The sequence below is a fragment of the Mixophyes fleayi genome, chromosome 4, assembly GCF_038048845.1.
Source record: "Mixophyes fleayi isolate aMixFle1 chromosome 4, aMixFle1.hap1, whole genome shotgun sequence".
NCBI classification, from domain to species: Eukaryota; Metazoa; Chordata; class Amphibia; order Anura; family Limnodynastidae; genus Mixophyes; species Mixophyes fleayi.
Window position 1 is genome coordinate 137,948,842 of NC_134405.1, and position 19,757 is coordinate 137,968,598.

At 39.5% G+C, this 19,757-nt stretch overlaps 1 protein-coding gene across 2 annotated transcripts in view; it reads left to right on the plus strand.

Moving 5' to 3' along the window:
• Window positions 1–1,240: 1,240 nt before the first annotated feature.
• Window positions 1,241–19,757, plus strand: part of LOC142152139 (hematopoietic lineage cell-specific protein-like) — a 33,046-nt gene continuing 14,529 nt past the window's right edge. For both annotated transcript variants that reach the window (XM_075208450.1, XM_075208451.1), the window contains exons 1-6: window positions 1,241–1,374; window positions 5,895–5,978; window positions 14,437–14,510; window positions 15,255–15,384; window positions 17,976–18,086; window positions 19,279–19,333. In XM_075208450.1, coding sequence (XP_075064551.1) covers window positions 5,895–5,978; window positions 14,437–14,510; window positions 15,255–15,384; window positions 17,976–18,086; window positions 19,279–19,333 — 454 coding nt within the window. In that variant the 5' untranslated portion in view covers window positions 1,241–1,374. The remainder of the gene's footprint in view (window positions 1,375–5,894; window positions 5,979–14,436; window positions 14,511–15,254; window positions 15,385–17,975; window positions 18,087–19,278; window positions 19,334–19,757) is intronic.

Below are 19,757 nucleotides of genomic sequence, written 5' to 3' on the forward strand. Positions count from 1 at the left end.
TACGTACACTAGGCACACATACTCAGGTACAGACATTGGGCACGCATATACACAGGAACAGACACAGTGGGCACACATATACACAGGAACAGACACAGTGGACAAACACATGCAGGAGCAGACATAGTGGACACAGACACACATACATACAGAGGCAGACACAGTGGGCACACACACACATACAGGGGCAGACACTGGGCACACACACACATGCAGGAATAGACACAGTGGGCACACACATACAGGAACAGACAGTGGGTATACACACACACTGTGCCCCGCTTACCATTTTTTTGGCCCCGTCTACATGAGGCCACTTTCAGATTTTTTTCCAGGGCCACTTTAAGTTCCCAATCCGCACCTGAAGCCACTATCTGCCAGTCACTGCCAGTTTCTTCCAGGATGCAATTTAAGAAATCTGATCTTTATTTGCAAGGCCTTCCACGATGCGGCACCCTCCTTCAGCTCATCTCTTACTTGGTCTTCCAATGACATATAGTTATCATCTTCTCTTACCACTACTATTCCACTACTATCTCCAAGACTCCTCCTGTGCTTCACTTATTCTAAAGGACACACTGAGTTCAGAAAGACTAATTTGTATAAGCAATGAGAACAATGCCATTTCAGTTGCCGTCTCAGGTGTGTGTATATATATATATATATATATATATATATATATATATGATATTCCATAGCAATGGTATAGCTCTTCTCTGATTGTTTATAAAAAAAAAGTAGATGTAAAAGGGAAGCAAAATAAAGACTGTAGCAAAATGTACAGAACTGGTACAGTATTTACCTGTCCAATTCATTTGGGATGTGGGATGCATATTTAAAGAAAGATGGCAGCAGACAGTAAACAACCTAAAACATATACGATAATACAGTACAGGTCACCCTCTAACACAACATGTTAAATGTTTATTTTTTCTGTTTACGTGTCCTGTTGATTGTCTACCTTCATCTACATATATCTGCTGACACAGCTTGGTTTCTTTACAGAGTTACTATGGAAGTAAGAAAGGCTAAACCCATTCCTTCTACTCTTTGCTACCTCTTTAATGGCCTTCATTTTTATACGTAAATAAGAAGACACATGTGTATATGTTTATATGAAATGTAAAAGTTATACAGAAATAATTGGGGAAAGAAATATTTGCTGTTTTAAGATGGTGACAGAGAAACCACACAGGAGGAAGTAAATTTTTTGAGTCACTAAATGAAAGAGAGGAACTGCGACATCAGGAAATCAGTAGAAACGGAACAGTCAGCCACTTACATAGCCTAAGAAAGAGCCATCGAGGCTATATACTGCAAAGAAAAAGAGACATCCTGATATAAAGACACTGACAAAAAGAGACATTGTAAACGGTAAGTAAGCCAGCACTGGACTTTTATCTATATTAAACTAGCGGAAGCTTAGCTGCAACATTTGAGTACAATTGCAAGGGGCACATTCATGTTAGCGCCTACTATGTAAATGAATAGAACCTGACATACCCAAACACGTCATAACCAACATGGCATAATGGACATAATCATAATAATGCAATGTAATACACCCTATTGATAAATATTAATACATAAAGGAATAATCACATCACCTTTATACAGAACTACAGAAGTAGTCCTATGTAGTTTTTCTATATTATAAAACAACTGCCAGGAACAAATCAATCAAACCTGTCAATTTCCCTGGAAATTTGCTGAAATATATGCAGACTTCATCCAAATCGGCACACAACCCACAAAACCATTTTATTATTATTAAAAGCATGTAGGTTATAAAGTTCCTATTCCCATCTCATCAGTAGATCTGACTCGTAGTACAGTGAAAAACTATAGGAAAGTCTCTGAGATATGTTGATATACTCACTAAAGCAATTGATGCAGTAACATATTAGTGTCACAATATTTCCTTCTTTGCATCATACTTGTAGCATTATATAGCACCGTGTGGAACAAGTTGCCACAGTATAAATAAGAGTGTAATAAAATGAATTAATGTTGCCTCCCTATTGTTTTCTTCTCCAACAAGATCTCTGCAGTCCATGTTGTCTTCTGCAGGTGCAGGGTGCACAAACATGCACCCAGAAACAAATTGTCAGTGGAAATCATGCACAATAAAACAATTAATGACCGTAGTATAAGTTAACTAACTGAAAAAGGTAGAAATGTTTTTATCTGAGTTTAAATCAGCTTGCAATAGACTCAAAGGTGCAGGTATCAATTCAGCGCAAGGTGATGCGATGTGTTTCCGGAACGGTCCACGGAGACACATCGGGCCTGAGTCAAGCAAAGCAAAAAAAAGGAGTAAATTTGATCCTGGACAAACCATTTTCCAATGCAAGGGGAGAAAATTAGTTTATTATTTTGCAGGTAAGTTAAACACAAAACACTGGCTGCTTTTTCATGTAGCACACAAATACTTGATAGCTTTATTTTTACAGTGAAGTTTAAAGTTGATCTAGGACATGTCCTACCCCAATTATAAATCTGTCCCCACATTTTAAATTTACCTTCCCCTCCAATGCAACATGGTTTTGCCAATTTGCAAAGTTACACCTTTTATTTGCTTTGCTCTCCTTAATGACAGGCCCATTGTGTCTGACTTTTTACTAAAATCTCCACTCATTTTCCTTTGCGTCCTATAGAGGTGTGCAGAAAAATTAGTAGAGCTTTCTTACCGTAATAACCGTCTATATGCGCATCTGAACATCAAGGCGATGCTCAGCGGCACCTAGCGCTGAATTGAATCTGCTCCAATGAGGGAAATTCGCAAAGAATATCATGCAAACAATGAGATTTATATAGTAGTAAAACATTTCCAGAAAGGATTAAACATAAAAACATTTTGTAATAATGCCATTTCAGCCATTTGCTTTAAAAATTAGATTGTGCTAAATCATCAGACATTAAGATGATTTTTGTGAGCATGTTATTAATAATCACCATAATATCTGATGGGTATATATATTTCACTTATCATCAATGTGTTAATAATGTAGATTTAAAAAAACCACCAAACCATATTTTGATGATAGTTTCCTTCTGAATTGATACCTCCCCGTTTCCCATAATCTACTCATACAGATTTCATGCTAAATAAGAAATAGTGGCTCTCTACTTCCTCTTGCAGCATGCATTGTAAAACTAGAGATGCCAGATCAAACCAGACACATATGAAATAGACATGTTACAGCTAAGGAAGACGCATGCTACCTGGGTATCAAATGCAAACATGCAAAATGCTTGGGAATGAATTGCAATGAAAGTAGATAGCATGCATGTATTATATGTGCATCTAAATACATCACATTTGGTACTGTCTATGTAAACTTTGGTACACTACAACCTCCATCTACATCAGAAACTTTAGACCAGCGAGTTAAGAATACATATTACTACAGACTAAGGTAAATTTAACAGCAGCCAATTAACCTATTAGTATGCTTTTGGATTGTGGGAGGAAACCCATGCAAACATGGAGAGAACATACAAACTCCACACAGATAAGGCCATGGTCGAGAATCAAACTCATGACCCCTGTGCTGTGAGGCAGAAATGCTAACCACTAAGCCACCATGCTGCCCCACATCCACAACTTAAATGTTTAACCCACATTATTTGATAATTGTCGGTCCCTTCATTTGACTTTATTGATGGAAGAACAACAAAGATAAATCTTATTGACTGTCAAAAGCTATCTTTAAACCAAGGCTGTTTTAATAACTTTGCCAGAGGAGCATCTGCCTTGGACTCACAAGAACAAGGGGGGCCACAATTCAATTTCTAGTAATGGATAGAGCCAATTAAGGGGATTTCTCTCTTTGGACCTGATTATTGTTGGGACGTACGTGATTTGCATGTCGTGTCTTGCGTGAAATTTCTCTGTGCATGCTCATAAACTGATATTATGCCAATAAACCTAGTTGCATGCAATTTATGTCCGAACGCAAATGACACCTACAGCCAGGCCCGGCGCTCCCATTAGGCAAGGTTAGGCACTTGCCTAGGGCGCCGGGCGCCACAGAATTGGAAATTAATTTTAAAACTGTGCGGCGACCGCTGACCATACCTGTCACGGCCGCCGCACAGTATTCAGATGCATGGGGAGGGGGGGGAAGAGGCTATTGCTCACCACCGCCGCCTCTCTGCTCCGTCTCCTCCCCTCCACTCACTAGTGTCAGTGAGTGGAGGGGAGGAGACGGAGCAGAGACGCGGCGGTGGTGAGACAAGGTAAGGAAAGACGGGGTGAGGAGGGCGCCGATTTTTGCGTGAGGGGGGGGGGGGCGGCGCCGATTTTTGCGGGGGGGGGCACCGATTTTGTAAAAATGCCTAGGGCGCCATGGACCCTAGCACCGGCCCTGCCTACAGCTGCCTATAACTTGAAGGCCAGATCGGGGGAGGGAAGAAGGGGACTAAATTAGGCCATGTACAGTAAGGACGATCCGACACAGATGCGCCGATTTATGTCCTGTGTTTCTTGTAAGTACAGTTTCACCTGTAACTGCACCCACCACAGATCAGGTATAAATGCCGACTGATATTGATGACTGAAAGGACATTGTCTTTGATTTAGCTAGCACAGAACACCTGTATGCAATAAGATAGACTAGAAAAACACATTGTATGTAAAGTACGGATGGATAGCATCTTTAATCATGTATGTAATGTAAAAAAACAAAAATATTTTAAAGCAAATATTTCTAGAATTACTATACTTATGCATTTTCATGTGATCTTACATTATGCATACACATGTGCATTTACTGCAGTTTGTTCTGTGTGTCTATGTACGTGAAATACTGTTTAGCCAGAGCGTACTTACAGCCAAATTGAAATTGAAATGTATGGTGTTCCTAAGACATCATGGGTGAAATTATAAAGAAAAATAGAATGTTAGTGCTATAACTAGTCCTTATTCTAACTCTACACATACACAATTCAGTTGCAAGGTGAGTGCTACAAATGGCCTAATGGACTAATGTATCAAAAAGAACTCCAGACAAACTTTATGTTTTATTTAATTCAAGTCCCCAACAGTTGTCCTGTCAGTGCTATTGATACATTTGCGAGGAGTAGATGATTCAGAGTTGAACAGGGTGTCAAGCCCTGGATGGTTCTTATACCTGCACAGGCAAGGTTGAGGCTCTCAGGAACTAATGAGGGTCCTGATAGTGCTGATATCTAAAAAAGAAATTGACCCTGCTCTCAGACCAACATTGAGATAATAACCTTTTGGACTTTATACTGAATAAAGCTCTGTCTATATATGCATAACATATATATTTAACATGGCCACCAAATGCAAAAGTAAACTACCTTAAAACCCCCAAAACATAGAATCTTTGAAGATTTAAAGAACAATATATGCAGTCAAAGTAATTAGAGTGATTACAAAGTAGTCCTTTCATACAAAAAAATTATATTTCACTTATGATTTTGTTTAACAGAACACCCATTTGTTTTCTCTGTCTTGATTGACCTCCTCTTAGATGGTCAAATAATCTGCTGTAATAAATGCCATTGCAGGCCTAGAAACTTGACATATTGTTTCTTAGTGAAATCTCTGCTTAAATGAAAATAAACAATTCATTTACCAAATTAGTGTACAGACATCCTGAAGTCCCTAACTTGTCCGGAGGAGGGGAAGCGCCAAGGCTGGAAAAAAACCTCATGTGATGAGTTCTGATCACCATATAAAAAAAAACCCAAAAAAAAACAAAACATAACTGATTAATACATTGATTGACATTGTAATATGTCATTTAAATTTGTTTTGGTGACAATCTGAGTAGCCACCCTTTGTATGTTTTCTTTTAACATGATACATTGTTGCCAGTTCAACATGCAGCCATCTAAACCACTATCATTTATTTTTATATTAGATGTGGAAAGCAGCAGTTGGACACAATGTATCAGTGACTGACAATGCAGGAGGTGATGACTGGGAAACTGATCCAGACTTTGTGGTGAGTCCAAAACGTTATTATTTAGAACCTAAAGTATATTTAACGTATGATAAAGGAGGTCATTTATAAAGCAAAAAAGCTAAAAATTACCTTTGGTAATTTGGTAATCAGGACAGGTGCTACTACCAAGGGGAAACTAGGAGTTTTCCTAGGGCATTAAGGTTTAGGGGCACCTAAAACACTGAATGAGTGACATTTTGTCACTCATTCATTGTTCTTATTTTCCCTACAGTGCCCCCCACACTGAGCGGTGCTCATTGGCATAGGGGAGCAGCAGTCAGAAGCTTATTACATTTGGAGCTGCTGGTTGCTTCTCCTCCATATTAGTGATGAACTGTTAGTGTGACACAGGGCTATGATGCCACTGCCCAGCGCCACACCCTGGGTATGACAGCAGAAACAGAAGATGACAAACATCCCTACCCCACACAAGCTAAAATGTTGGGGAACTCCCATGGGAAAGTTGCGTTCTAGGATGGGGGGCTTAGGCTGCACACAGCTCTTTCATCGGTCCTACACGCAATGTACCTTGTATTGCACAAGTGCTCCTATATTTCCAACAAAGCCCAGAAGTTAAAGGAGCAAGATGGCTGCAATTGTGGATTTTGCCAAGGGGAGTTGGGCACATTGAGTGCTTTCCATGCAATGTGAGCAGCAGACAAACAGGTACTTTTGTTGAGATTTACAATTTGTGGAGCGGGATAAGTGAAACAAGATAAAGGGGTAGAAAGGGCACATTTTATTTGCATTCTTGATATGTGGATGGGCACTTGGCCATTTTCACAATGCAAAAGGAATTGTGCACCAGAATTTTTCAGTCTTTGGGACTCAATAATATGCTTTTAATGGGACACATTTTGAGTCTTCATGTTGCAACTTGGCAGAGAAGTGGATTTTTAGGCGCACTCAGAGTAATGTAAAAAAAGCTTCACACACACACGCAGGGCCCTCTTAACAACATTTGGGGCCCCCGGGCAAAGCAGTGCAGCGGGGCCCCTTTATATATATATAAAAAAAAAAAAAAAATTATATATATTGGCCCTGCAGCCCAGGGGGCCCGTCAGAGGCAGCTAAAAAAAAAAAAGTTCCTGAAAAAAATAAGAAGAAAATACTTACCTTGCTCTCAGCTGGCGATCTGGCTCCCTCCCTGGTCTCCTCCTCCGTGCTGCGCTCCGCAATGGATGTCGGTCGGGCGTGATGACGTCACACCCGACATGCACTGCAAGCGCCGTACGGAGGAGGAGACCAGGGAGGGAGCCGGATCGTATGCGGTGTCGAAATCACTAACTGACTGAAGTTAAATATGTCCTTGTATGTGATGTAGCTATTGCCTAACTAGGGACAAAGTAGATCTGCACATATCTAAATCTCTATGTTATATTGGCATATAGTAAGTACACTTATCTGTCAGTGAGGTGACTGGACAGCAGTAATCATCGTGGATAAGACCTCCTCCTACTTGGTGTCCTCTGTGCTCACCCACAATTCACCCATGCCAGAAGATTCTATCTCTGGCCAGGGACTAGCTTTCAATGCCCACAAAAATAAGTCTTCAATGGGCACCCCAGGAGGTTCTTTGACACTGGTCACTGGTAAAATATGTCCCTCACGCAGAGCAGCCTCAGTACTTGTCTACAGAGAGTCTCTCTCTCTCCTCTCTCCCTCCCCCCCATGCATGGTGGACGTTTGTGCCAGTTGTCAGGCTGGGTTGTCCATCTGTTCGTTGCCCCCCAGCTCTATTGGCAACCAGCGCAGGCTATAGAACTGGAACTGGTTACTTATTTGAAAAGTGGGATGTCAGTTTGTAATTTTTAAATAACGTATTTTTTCATTTATATAAACACTAGATACAGGAGTAATCATCATCAAGCCATATCTTTACTTCAGCTGCATCAAGATACATCTGGGGCTCATTTACAGTTAGATATACATCAATTTCTGATGTGTAAAAATACACATTTAAAATGCCTTCATATTTAAAGTTCAGTGTATCTTACTACTCCTTACTCCTGGGGAGGTGGAAAGGGGGCGGGTAAGTATTAGCTAAGTACATGAAGTGCATGTACACATAAGTGTAGCATACTCCTGGAGATATGGCCTAATTAGAGTTGGTCACATCTCCAGATATGACCCTCAGGAGGCGTATCTTTGGTGGCTGCCGGAGGCCTGATGACATCAGCAGCACACTATAGCCACTTCTAATTTGCTGGTTGCCTATTGATTCCTCCAGCTCACAGTACTTCATTCATTAGCACCACGGCTATTATGTCAAGTTGTAGCCATCTATTTAGATTTCTTATTTGTAATTTCCATTTGGACTACACCAAATAAGAAGATTCCCATTGGATTTACAAAGTGGTAAATGACAGAGGTGGGAATATTTATATTCAATTATATTTTAAATGGAAAATACGACTCATTTATTAATACCACTGTCAAGACACTATTCTTGCTTGCGTATATATCACACTTCATTACATTTTATTGTGTACAAATAGGATAAGGTGACTCTTGCATTTATAATTGGTGGTAGATTTGGGGCAAAAGCTGCATCTCTACGTTATAGTTAGGTGGTTGTATGCTCATTTGTATGCCTGATATAGAAATTCTACTGTGCTTTGTGTTCGACATATCTTGAGATACATGCGACTCAAAATGCACATGAGACCACAATTTTGTGGTGGTCTTTTTACACTTACGTTGTGGCTGCAAATTTGTGGCCTATTATTATTGCCTTTTATTTATAAATCACCAACATTTTACACAGTGCCGTATAGTGAGGGGATTGTGACACAAATCAATAACATAGAATGACAGGAAACAGAAGGTGTAGATGAACCCTGCCCAAAAAAGCTTACAATCTAATAATCTGATTCAGGCAGTTGGTAACAACAAGCACAGTGAGTGTTCTGGCTGTGGGCAGTTGGTCACATAGAAACATTTAACTGCAGAAAAGAACCACTTGGCCCATCTAGTCTGCCCATTTTTTAACCTATCGTAACCTCAAACCCTATCCAATCCTTAATTCTTTGTAAGGATATCCTTATGTCTATCCCAAGCATGTTTAGATTGCTCTTATCTATTAGCCTCTATCACCTCTGATGGGAGGCTATTCCTCTTATCCACTACCCTTTCTGTGAAGTAATCTTTCCTCAACTTTCTTCTGAACCTACTTCCCTCCAGGTTCAGTGCATGTCATCGTGTTCTAACATTTATTTTCCTTTTAAGAATGTTTCCCTCCTGTATGTGGTTAAAACGCTTGCTATGTTTGAAAGTTTCTATCATGTCCCCCTCTCCCTTCTCTGCTCCAAACTATTACTATATTACATATTTAGATCTTTTAGTCTTTCCGGGTAAGTTTTGTGCTGTAGGCCATGCACCATTTTAGTGGCTCTATATTGTACAGTTTCTAATGTATTTATATCCTTCTGGAGATATGGCCTCCAGAGTTGAACACAGTATTCTAGATGAGGCTGTACCAATGACTTATATAGTGGCATTATTACTTTTTTCTTTCTGCTACAATTCCTCTCCCTATGCAACCAATCATCTGACTTGCCTTTCTCATTGTATGCTACACTGCTTACCTGCCTTTAAGTCACCTGAAAGAGTGACTCATAGTTCCCTTTCCTCTTCAGTAGTTTCCATTATAATGCTATTAATACTATATTTAGCCTTTGGATTTTTGAGACCCAAGTGCATGATTTTGCATTTTTTGTCATTAAACTGTAGTTGCCACTGTCTTTACCATTGCTGGAGTCTACCTAGATCATCAATCATTTGTTTTACCCCTCAGGGTGTTTCTACACTGTTGCATATCTTTGTGCCATTTGCAAAAAGGCATACTTTCCCTTCAATACCATTTGCAATGTCTCCAATAAAGATATTAAAAAGCACTGGTCCAAGTACAGATCCTTGGGGTACTCCACTGGTAACCTTTCCCTCTTGTGAATGTACTCCATTTACTATAACTCTCTGTTTCCTATTCTGCAACCAAGATCTTATATATTCAACCATCTTAGAATCCAATCCCAAGCTGTGGTATGGGTCAGTCTCTGTCTTTATACTAAACCATAATGCTTGATGGTCACTGGTTCCTAGATCCTCTCCCACATTTATGTGAGAAATTAAGTTACCATTTGTAAGTCTAATACTGCGTCTTTGTGAGTGGGCTCCCTCACCATTTGCTTGAGGGATGCTCCCTGCAAGGAGTTCATAATGTTCCTACTTCTAGTGGAACTTGCAAAAGACCCCTCCCAGTTCACATCAGGTCTCCCATCATTATTACCTATCCTTTTAATTCCATTTTAGTGATGACCTGCAATAGGTTTCTGCCCAGTTCCTCTTCTTGACCTTCTGGTCTATAGATAACCCAGTACAAAGAATAGGCTTGCCCCCCATTTATATAGTCACCCAAAGGACCTCAGTTGTCCTTCAATACTTTGCATTAAAGTAGAAATTATGCTTTTTTACATACATTGCTACCCCAACTAGTAATTGCAGGACTAATTCCTGTCTCTGGACACTTGGTAATTACAGGCACTGTGCTAGTTCTGGTTCCAGGCAGTTGGTAATACTATTCTAATTAATGACCTAGGTATGCAAAGAGAATGGGAATGTCTTTGCAGCCCATGTTTTGAGTCCCATCTCATAGATTTCCCTAAGTCCTGTCATAGTAAATGGCTGGCCCAATTTTTTTTTCCTTCTATACAAACTCAGACTAGCCATAAAAGTTGCCACAGAATCCATCAATGGGCCCCGTATTCTAAATGGATTCTCTGGCATGTCTTGTATGGGGAGATAATGAGATATACTACTTTTATTTAAATGACCTCACAAACATTATACATTTTTTCTATATTTTATATTATTTTTTAATTGAGGTAATGAAATGTATGTGCTACATACATTATAGTATGCTATTTTCAAACCATGAGTAGGCAAATAAGCAAATATGGCTAAATTTCCTGACGTATTGAGCTATCTTTATGGCTCTTAAAGTCAATACCATTCTATCCACTGTGTTTATTAATGTGCGTTTTAGTGCTCTGAGATATCTACATACCATCACTTGGAAAACACCTGAGCTCTCCTTTGTTCACCTGCTGTTTAAAGTAGAGGAAAGGAACAAAGCATAAAATAAGGATCTCCAGAAGGAATCCAGGTCTGATCATTGATGTTGCTTGCACTATTTTTCTTTCAGTCAGGTTTATCCTGCATTCCTTAAAAGGCAAAGTTCATAACTACATGATGTCAAGAAGGTTTTCTCCCCTTTATGCCTACACACAATGGGCCTGATTCATTAAGGAAAGTTAAGCAAAAAATTGAGTTTTCTTACTCAAGTTTTCTGGACAAAACCATGTTGCAATGCAAGGGGTGCAGATTAGTTTATTATTTTGCACAAAAGGAAAATACTGTCTGTTTTTTCATGTAGCACACAAATACTTGATAGCTTATTTGTACACTTAAATTTAAAGTTGATCTAGGACATGCCCTACCCCAAATATAAATTTGCCATCACATTTTAAATTTACCCCTCCTCCAATGCAGCATGGTTTTACCTTACTTACTTGTGCTTAACAATCCTCAATGAATCAGGCCCAATGTCACTTTTTGGATTGCGTCAGTTTAAATGGGAATAACATTTTTGTTATTTTATTTCTTATTTCTCCAAAGTGTTTTTATTTTATAAATTTATTTTCTCTGGAACAAGTAGGGCTTCCTTTTGGTAGCAATTTGGAATAATAATATTTTTTATTTTATAAGCATCAGCAACAAGATAGCGGTAACCAATCGGAAAAATCCACAAATAATGTATCAGTAAAATGTTGCATTTTGTAGATAATAGTAATAAATGATTATAAAGATAATAAAGGGTTGGTTATCTTTTCCTAACCTTCTCTCCGAACTAGCATGCTAAGGACAGTTGTCCGGTTATAAGATCAATGACACTAAATGCAAGGCCATGGCGTTCTTTGCCCCTGCCAAATGCAAAGCGCACCTTATCATCATCATCATCATTTATTTATTTATATAGCGCCACTAATTCCGCAGCGCTGTACAGAGAACTCATTCACATCAGTCCCTGCCCCATTGAAGCATACAGTCTAAATTCCCTAATATAGACACACACTCACACACATAGACATATACATACAAACAGAGAGGTATAGACTAGGGTCAATTTTTGATAGCTGCCAATTAACCTACCAGTATGTTTTTGGAGTGTGGGAGGAAACCGGAGCACCCGGAGGAAACCCATGCAAACACAGGGAGAACATACAAACTCCACACAGAAAATGCCATGGTCGGGAATCTAACTCATGACCCCAGTGCTGGAGGAATCATTCAAATTTCAGTGGCGCCCTCAGGTAATCTGATATTTAGGAGTGGCAATCACAAGACACTACTCTGGCCTGCACTGATTTATCTACTTACCCCTGATTAACAGCATATGTCGAGATTTAAACAAATGGCAATCTTTATATATTTCTTGGACGGGTCGGATTAATGCAGTATAGATGAACAACTTACCATGTTTGCTGTATTTATTCCAGACAATGCCGGTCCGGGTTCTCCCTTCCATTCTGGCGGCATTGTAGGCGGAGTGTGGCAAACTTATATGGGGAGGCAAGAGGCCTAGATTCAAACATATTAACCTGGTGAAGCCTGCTGATGAAGAAGGACTCGGTCTCCCTCTTCTCTCTAACTACTACTACGCCACCCAATGGCACCATGTGATTTCAGGAACATGTTAACCCTGGATTGAAAAAAATGGGTGGATATTGAGAACGCCATGACCCCGGAGGCCCCAGTGCACTGGTTGTTCGGGACCTACACAGCTGCCTTGGCATATGAATGTCCCACAATCCAATTTACTCTCTTGATATGGAATTCTGTGAACCCTCTTTTTAAATTGGCCCCATATCCCTCTCCACTGACCCTAATATGGAGACACCAATTCCCTCCAGGTAATGTAGATTCCATGATTGTACCCTGGAAATCCATGAAAATAGATTGGTTTCTCCACATAAAGGGTGAATTTGGCCCTCCCACATTTGCAGATCTGTCGGCGAGATACTGCCTTCAAACAGATTTACCCTTTTCATATCTACAGATCCGTAGCTTTATCTATTCCCAAACACATACTAAGAAACTCCGGCAACTATTACCCTTTGAGTGCCACTATATATATTCAGTGGGGCTCAGAGGAAATATATCAGTCCTTTATCGCTTTCTCCTCATGCTGGACCTTTGGATCTCCACGAGGAGGCATGGGTGGGGGACCTTGGGATGGTCCTGGACAGCGAGGGATGGTCAGCAATTCGGAAACATGTGGCTAAGGCTTCCATTAATGCGAGTGTCAGGGAAACGGCTTATAAAGTGTTTTCGAGATGGTACCTAGTCCCAACCAAGCTCCATCTTATTTTCCCAACTGCATCAGACAGATGCTGTTAAGACTGTGGTGGACAGGATACTCACTTACACATCTGGTGGGACTGTCCCATTATCCAATCACTATGGGATATTGCACTGACCCTTCTCCACCAACTCACAGCTGTTAATTTCCCCAGGGACCCCACAATATTTTTGCTCAACAAAGCCCTCCCATCTATCAGTGAACCAATGGACAGTCTGATTCTTCAGATTATTCAGGCTTGTAAACTACTGATAGCCCAAGCTTGGAAAAGACATTTCCTCCTTCCAAACCAGAATTGATAAATAGATTATGGCACATTTTGTCCATGGAGTATATCGCAGCCCTCCTTAATGACACCCTTCCCAAATTTCACGAGACGTGGACCCCATGGTACAGACTTCACGACTCTTCCGTTCCAGGCAGCATGTAAACACAAACTCCTGGCCCTCCACATATCTGTCTTCCCCTACCTTTTGTACCACTCCCTCTCCCTTTTTTCCTGGTCCTTTTTCTATTTTCTTCTCCTTTACAATATTATTGGAAAACCCGCTTTGTTGTATTTAACCCCTTTGACAAAATATAAGAGGAGCCAATTTTATGTTGTACTATTTTACTCATTGAACATGTTCTACATTGTTGTCTTTTGAACAAAGTGTGAATATAAAGGGATTTTTTAAAAAAACCTCCCACAGATTAGGAGAACCCACCTTGTTCGGAACTCTAATGGCTTCTCTCACCTGTGGCTCTGTCCAGTCAGCGCCTGATCAGAAAGTAGCACAGTTTGGTTTGTACCCCACTCTTATTGGTGAACGATGGGAACAGAACTGTTATAGTGTTGGTAGGGGTGATTTCTACTGATCTGCATGGGTTTCACACAGTTCTGCCACTGGGAGAGGGGAATGTTTGTTAAAAATAGTTAAATAATATTAGTTAAAAAACTCGGTTTGTAATTCTGTTGTCCCGATAATAATGATGTGTGAATAATCTGCAGTTGCCTCTAATATTGCGGCTTTATATAAAATAATGTATCTCTCTTAGAATGACATCTCAGAAGAGGAGCAGCGATGGGGGGCAAAAACCATTCAAGGATCTGGCCGTCCACAGCATATAGAGTGAGTCATCTATGTATAAATTATTATGTTAAAGATGGAGTTTTTACCTCTGTTTAAGTGGGGTGTGTAGTATACATTTTTCAGTATTATGTTTTTCCTGTCTTCAGGCCTTAATACTTTCCTATCCGCCTCTGCCATGGTTAGTTACCTGCTCCCTCCATAACTTCACTGTCCCTCGCTCAGAAGACTTTATCCCTGCATACACAGCATTACCTACCTCTACCACCAGGAACTCATAGACCATTAGATGACGCACAGATTACAGAACACATAGGGACATCACAAAATGAAACAAACAATTGTAAATAAAACATTTAAAGGGACACTCATGCTTGAAAGTGGGGACATGACTCAAGTCACTTTAATTAAACCATTCCCCTCACCCTCCACAGTACAAATAAAGAGAATAAAATAGTTCATAAACAATCATTGCTGCTAACCTTATAATGAGCAACACCAACAAAGTCTCATTCCACCCAGTACTGAATGCTATTCTCCTGAATTACATTTATGCTCCTACCTTATAACCTGGGCTAAATTATATAATTGTTAAGTATTTTTCAATGAATGAATTCAGAACTGACTTTTGTACTAAATAATTTACACAGAACCTTTACCTTTATAAGTGTTTCAATAAATTAAAAGGCTAAAGTATTGTTTGATTGGCTGAATAACATTTATACAAAATAATCTAGAAATGTATAGTCTATAAAGTATTATTCACTCTCTGTTTTTCATGAAAAGTATAAATCAGTTAAGAAGCAGTGTATCTAAAGAACATGAGCAACTAAAGAAGAAAGAACTTCAAGATAGTCCAAAAGCATCTTACGGATATGGTGGACAGTTTGGAACAGAGAAAGACAGGATGGACAAGGTGAGCCAACATACTCTATATAAAGTAAACTGTGATTTACCTATATACGTGTTGTCAAAATCTATGTGCATCAGAACATTACTCTACACTGATGGCATAAAGTGAATGAATTTAAAGAATGCACCACTGTAATGCTGGGTAGCCATAGCACTCCAGCAGCATCCACGGTACAGTAAGGTTTAGCTGCCCTGTGTAAAGCTTTGTGGCATATTCAATTAGATGCAATGTTCCTCCAAACATCACAGCTGCGCACATTTTCAGGTGCTACGGTACCTCAACATCGCAGATCTCTCCTCACATGTTACAACGCCACAGAGTACCTTCACGACCGCTCCTGAGGCACTACATGGCTAATTGAATGTGGAAGTACACACTGAGAATTCAACAATGGACATTAAACTGAAAAAAGACTTAGACAAATGTATAATTGCAGTTAACATTGGTCCCTGCTTTCTGTGTTTAGTGCCCTGTATAGAACAATAAGACTTACAGTAAAGCTGCATTCAACACACAACTGAATACAGCTCATCCTTACTATAGCACAGTACAAAGCAAAGCGGACGACTCTAAGAGCAGCATATTTCTAATAACTAGGGGCCTGAGTCATTAAGAAAAGTATGTGCCAGTTTTATGCGTCTCTCTGTGCATGCTTAGAACCGTACGATTACGCAAGAGAATGCAGCCACATCCAAGTCAGCTTCAAGTGCAAACGACACTTGCTACAGCCTACGATTTAGGGGAGTGAATGGGGTGGTGAATGGGCGGATTCACATTGGCAATATGCAGTAAGAGCGCTCCCCTGCAGCCATGGCTAAGTCAAACTCAGGTGTACACAGAAGTACGCTGGTTTTCTGCCGCATCTCTTGCTCCAACTGGGGGGCTAGTTTTATGCATGTGAAAACGTGTTTGCAATCAGGAGCAACAGTATAAATGTATTTTATGTACAGTAGACATTAAGGACGAACTAATAAATGTTTATCCAAGGAAAAAAAATATATAAAAAATTGTTTTTGTTTGTTTGTTTTTTTAAAAAATTCCATTTATAATCATAAATGACTATTTTGTTGACAGGTAACATTAATTGTTTTAATATTTATTTTTCTGTGCGTTGGTTTGAAATTTTAAGTTCCACATAGGTATTGTACATACCCTGCAGTGTCTGGTCTAGTAAAGCAGAGTAAACCTACACCCTTAGTTAGCACAACATGTATTTTTAGATCCCTTTCTTGTTGACTTCGGGAGTACGCAGAGTCGATTTACTTGCAGTTTAAAACAAAGGCACAGTGCGCTCAGTATGTGTGCCTTAATGACTCAGGCCCTAGATGTGCAGAAATTTTTATTCCTCAAAATGAAAACATTATGTATGTTTGAGGGAGATTTATAAAACTTTCAGAACAGTTTTTATAATTGTTGATCATTTTTAAAATTACATTTTTGTAAATCTTTAAAAAATATATATTTCCACATGGATTCTGAGCAACTGTTTTAATAAGTATACACTTATACAGTATACAGCAGCCAAGCTTGCATCCCCAAATTCACACTACCGAGTACAAGATTAGTTCTTTAGTATCTCAATGCTCTTTTCAAACTTACCACACTACTGACACCCATTAGTAACTAGTCTAAGAAAGCAAACAGTGCATGATATTTTACAAATAGCTTCACATGCTATTCAAAATACAGCATCATTTATAACATAATTGTGAATGGCTCTTTGTTAAAACAATGTCTACATACTGATAAATCTGGTATGATCCAAGGGGCTAAAATGATACCTTTATATGATATCAAATATCATGTTGCAAATTGCTATATAACCCCCTCCCCCTTCTGTATATGTACTCCTGCAGTGTTGCACTATGCAGAAACACTTTGCATAATTCAGAGAAGTCTTTAAATAGGAAATTGCAATTAGAATGTAAGGGCTCGGAGAGCAACAGTGTAGAAGACGTAGTGTATATATCACGGTGTCCTCACATTTACTATTGCTGACATCATTTCTCTAGACATTTAATTTCTGATAGAGATATTATGGGAACCATGGCAAGTGAAGGGAACAAGATGTATACATAGTGGCCCAGGGCAAGAAATATAAATAATCCCACAAGATCCACCATGACTATGCACAGCTAATGTAGCCACACTGCCCGGGGAGGGCTCGCAAATATCAGCCCGGGGGCAAGACTCGACTCAGCAGCCTATATTAAAGGGAAAAAATGCAGGTGGCCCAGTGACCCAATTCAAGGTAGCCCCCTAGGGGCCTGGCCTTGGGGGCATATGCCCCCCCTGTCCCCCAGCCCAGCCTGCCCCTGATGCTGCCCATTTATCTCTACCTCATTCACGTATTGTTATCTCCAATTTCTACCTCCAGCCTTTTAAGTAATAATAATGTCTTAGAGCATGTACTGAGACAAAGTACAGAAACTGGGAGCAGGTGCTTTATGTCAAGCAAGGAAGAAATAAATAGTAAACAGTTTAGAAATAGAGAGAAATCTGCTGTTTGACGTATTGATGTACAATAAGGGCAGAGTAAAATGTTACATAGCAGATATTGCTGGAACGTTACGTCTCATCCCTTGATTTGTCAGAGTGCTTTGGGACATGAGTACAAGGCAGAAGTGGAAATGCATTCCTCACAGACAGACGCTGCTAAAGGATTCGGGGGGAAATATGGCGTGCAGAAGGAGAGATGTGATAAGGTGAGTTACACTGTGGTAAAACAATTATAGAGTTAAGTCAACAGAAGTACAGTGACACACAACTTATGTTCAAGGGTTCCACTAGAGAAATACTAATGACGCAAGTTCTATTGCAAGACTGGGACTAACACGCAGTCCTGACATACAAAGCAGCACAGCCAACACAAGTACAGGCCCAAAGATTATATGCCCATAGTAAAAACTAATAATGCCAAGCCTAATATTCGCAATTATCTCTATTTTTGTTGACGTGGCCAACCCTGTACCATGTGTGCAATGGCTGCAGCCCTAGACCAAGTTATTAACAGCAAGCTGGGAGGCTAAGCAATCAGTTTCTATATATGTATGGGTGATGTAAGACCTAACAACTAATACTGGCAGCCATACAAGCTGTCAGTACATGGCAGTCCTATACTGGAATCAAGCAGTGGCTTAGTAAAGAACAGAGAAATAGGCTTTCCTAGACCCACACAGGTACTTATGGTACATTACATAGATTACATGAAGTTACATTATTATGTGGAACAGATTTTTTTAATTGTATCCTATAGGTGCTAAAGCACTCTGACCTCAAACACTTTCTTTTGCTTATATGTTTATAGTGCTGGACAAAGCATTAGGGGCTGTAACTGCCTCATCTTTGCCTGTTCTCTGCCATAATTTACACCTTTTTATATAACTGTTCCTTGATGATATCATGTTACCACCCCCTGTAAGGTCATCCCCCAGGGCTAGACCCAGCTTTGTATTATGAGTGAATTATCACTGATGAATATAACTGACAGGAGGGCTTTGGAAGACAAAAATGGGATAATGTGACAGAGACAAACACAATGGTTCTTTACTTTTTACCTACTTATAACTATATATCAATTAGTTTTCCAACATGAAAATTGTTATACATGTATCTCTTAGATACTTAGATTAGATACACGCAAGAGGGAAATTAAAAACAAAACATTAAAAATGGGACTAGGGTACATTTAAATGTTAGCATGATTAACTGTTAAAGAACTAAACAGTCTGTGCCTGTATATGGAAGTGCATTGTTTCATTATTGTATTAATGTATGGCTAGAAAGCCACATTGCCGACTGTGTAGGTATCTATTCTTCTTCTTCTACTTATTATTATTATTATTATTATTATTATTATTATTATGTGTAAATGCCGTGTGTGATGATTCTTTTTAGTCTGCAGTTGGATTTGATTATAAGGCTCAGATACAGCAACATTCTTCTCAGCAAGGTGAGTAAATAACATGCATCACGAGACATAGGAAATCATATAAATAGATGATGCTTAGCAGGATACCAGAAATCCAGAGCAAACCCTGTCCGTGTATGGGTCCATGTAGACTGCGTTCAGATTCAGCAGCCACTGACAAAAGAGATCTGCACATAAATATATGCATAGATAACTTGGAGACACAGGAGACAGGCAGTCTAATGCGCTTTTAGCCCCATGACATGTTGATATATATATATATATATACACACACATTTATTTTTATTTCAGGTCTCCTCACAAGTAAGAAAATATACGATTCCTGCCACAAAACAATTTGTTTACAAGGGTAGACCTAAACATTCTAGTGCCTCATTTGTATTGTTTTGCATTATGGTCACTTTAGGAAATATTTTATTTCCTTAGATAGAGACCATGAGCATGA